The 606-nt window shown below is 75.4% G+C and overlaps 1 protein-coding gene across 1 annotated transcript in view; it reads left to right on the forward strand.

Moving 5' to 3' along the window:
- MNEG_14611 (hypothetical protein) overlaps positions 1-606 on the forward strand; it is a gene marked incomplete at both ends in the record, with an annotated part of 3,183 nt that overhangs the window by 1,903 nt on the left and 674 nt on the right. The window contains one exon of the mRNA XM_014036917.1: positions 153-341. Coding sequence (XP_013892371.1) covers positions 153-341 — 189 coding nt within the window. The remainder of the gene's footprint in view (positions 1-152; positions 342-606) is intronic.

The following is a 606-nucleotide window of genomic DNA, read 5'->3' on the forward strand; positions in this document are numbered from 1 at the left end:
ACTCGCGACCCGCCTGTGGCCCCTCTGCCGCCCTGTAGCCCTTCACCCCACCGTCTTCCACCCCTCCACCCGCTCCCCTTCCGTCCCCGCGCCCCTCACCCCGACCCCTCCACCCACATACACCCCCTCCCCGACCGGCCGCCGCCCCGCAGTCTCAGGGCGGGCGGCTCCCCAGCCGCCGCGGCCCGTCCATCCTGGTGCTGGCCCCCACGCGTGAGCTGGCGCAGCAGATCCAGAAGGAGACGCTCTCGCTGGGCGCCCCCATGCGCATCAAGGCCGCGTGCGTGTACGGCGGCGCGTCGCGGAGCATACAGGGGCAGGAGCTGAGGCGGGGGCCCCAGGTGAGGGGAAGTTTGAGGGGCAGTGGGCCTGGCCGGGAGACCCGGGGCCTGCTCCACCACACTCTCGCGATCCGATGTGTCGCTCGGCAGGCGGTGCCCTCTGGAGCCCTTGCATCCGTTTTCCGTTGCGAGCGCCGCAGCCGGCAGGGCATGCACGCCTGCGTGGCGCCCGCCGCGCGCCGCCCTGCGCGCAAACGTCGCGGCAGGGCGCGACGCCGGGGCCCCTCGCGGCGCCGGCCGTTTCCGTCGCGCCCCGCGCCCGAAC

Source organism: Monoraphidium neglectum, assembly GCF_000611645.1.
Source record: "Monoraphidium neglectum strain SAG 48.87 unplaced genomic scaffold scaffold04624, whole genome shotgun sequence".
NCBI classification, from domain to species: Eukaryota; Viridiplantae; Chlorophyta; class Chlorophyceae; order Sphaeropleales; family Selenastraceae; genus Monoraphidium; species Monoraphidium neglectum.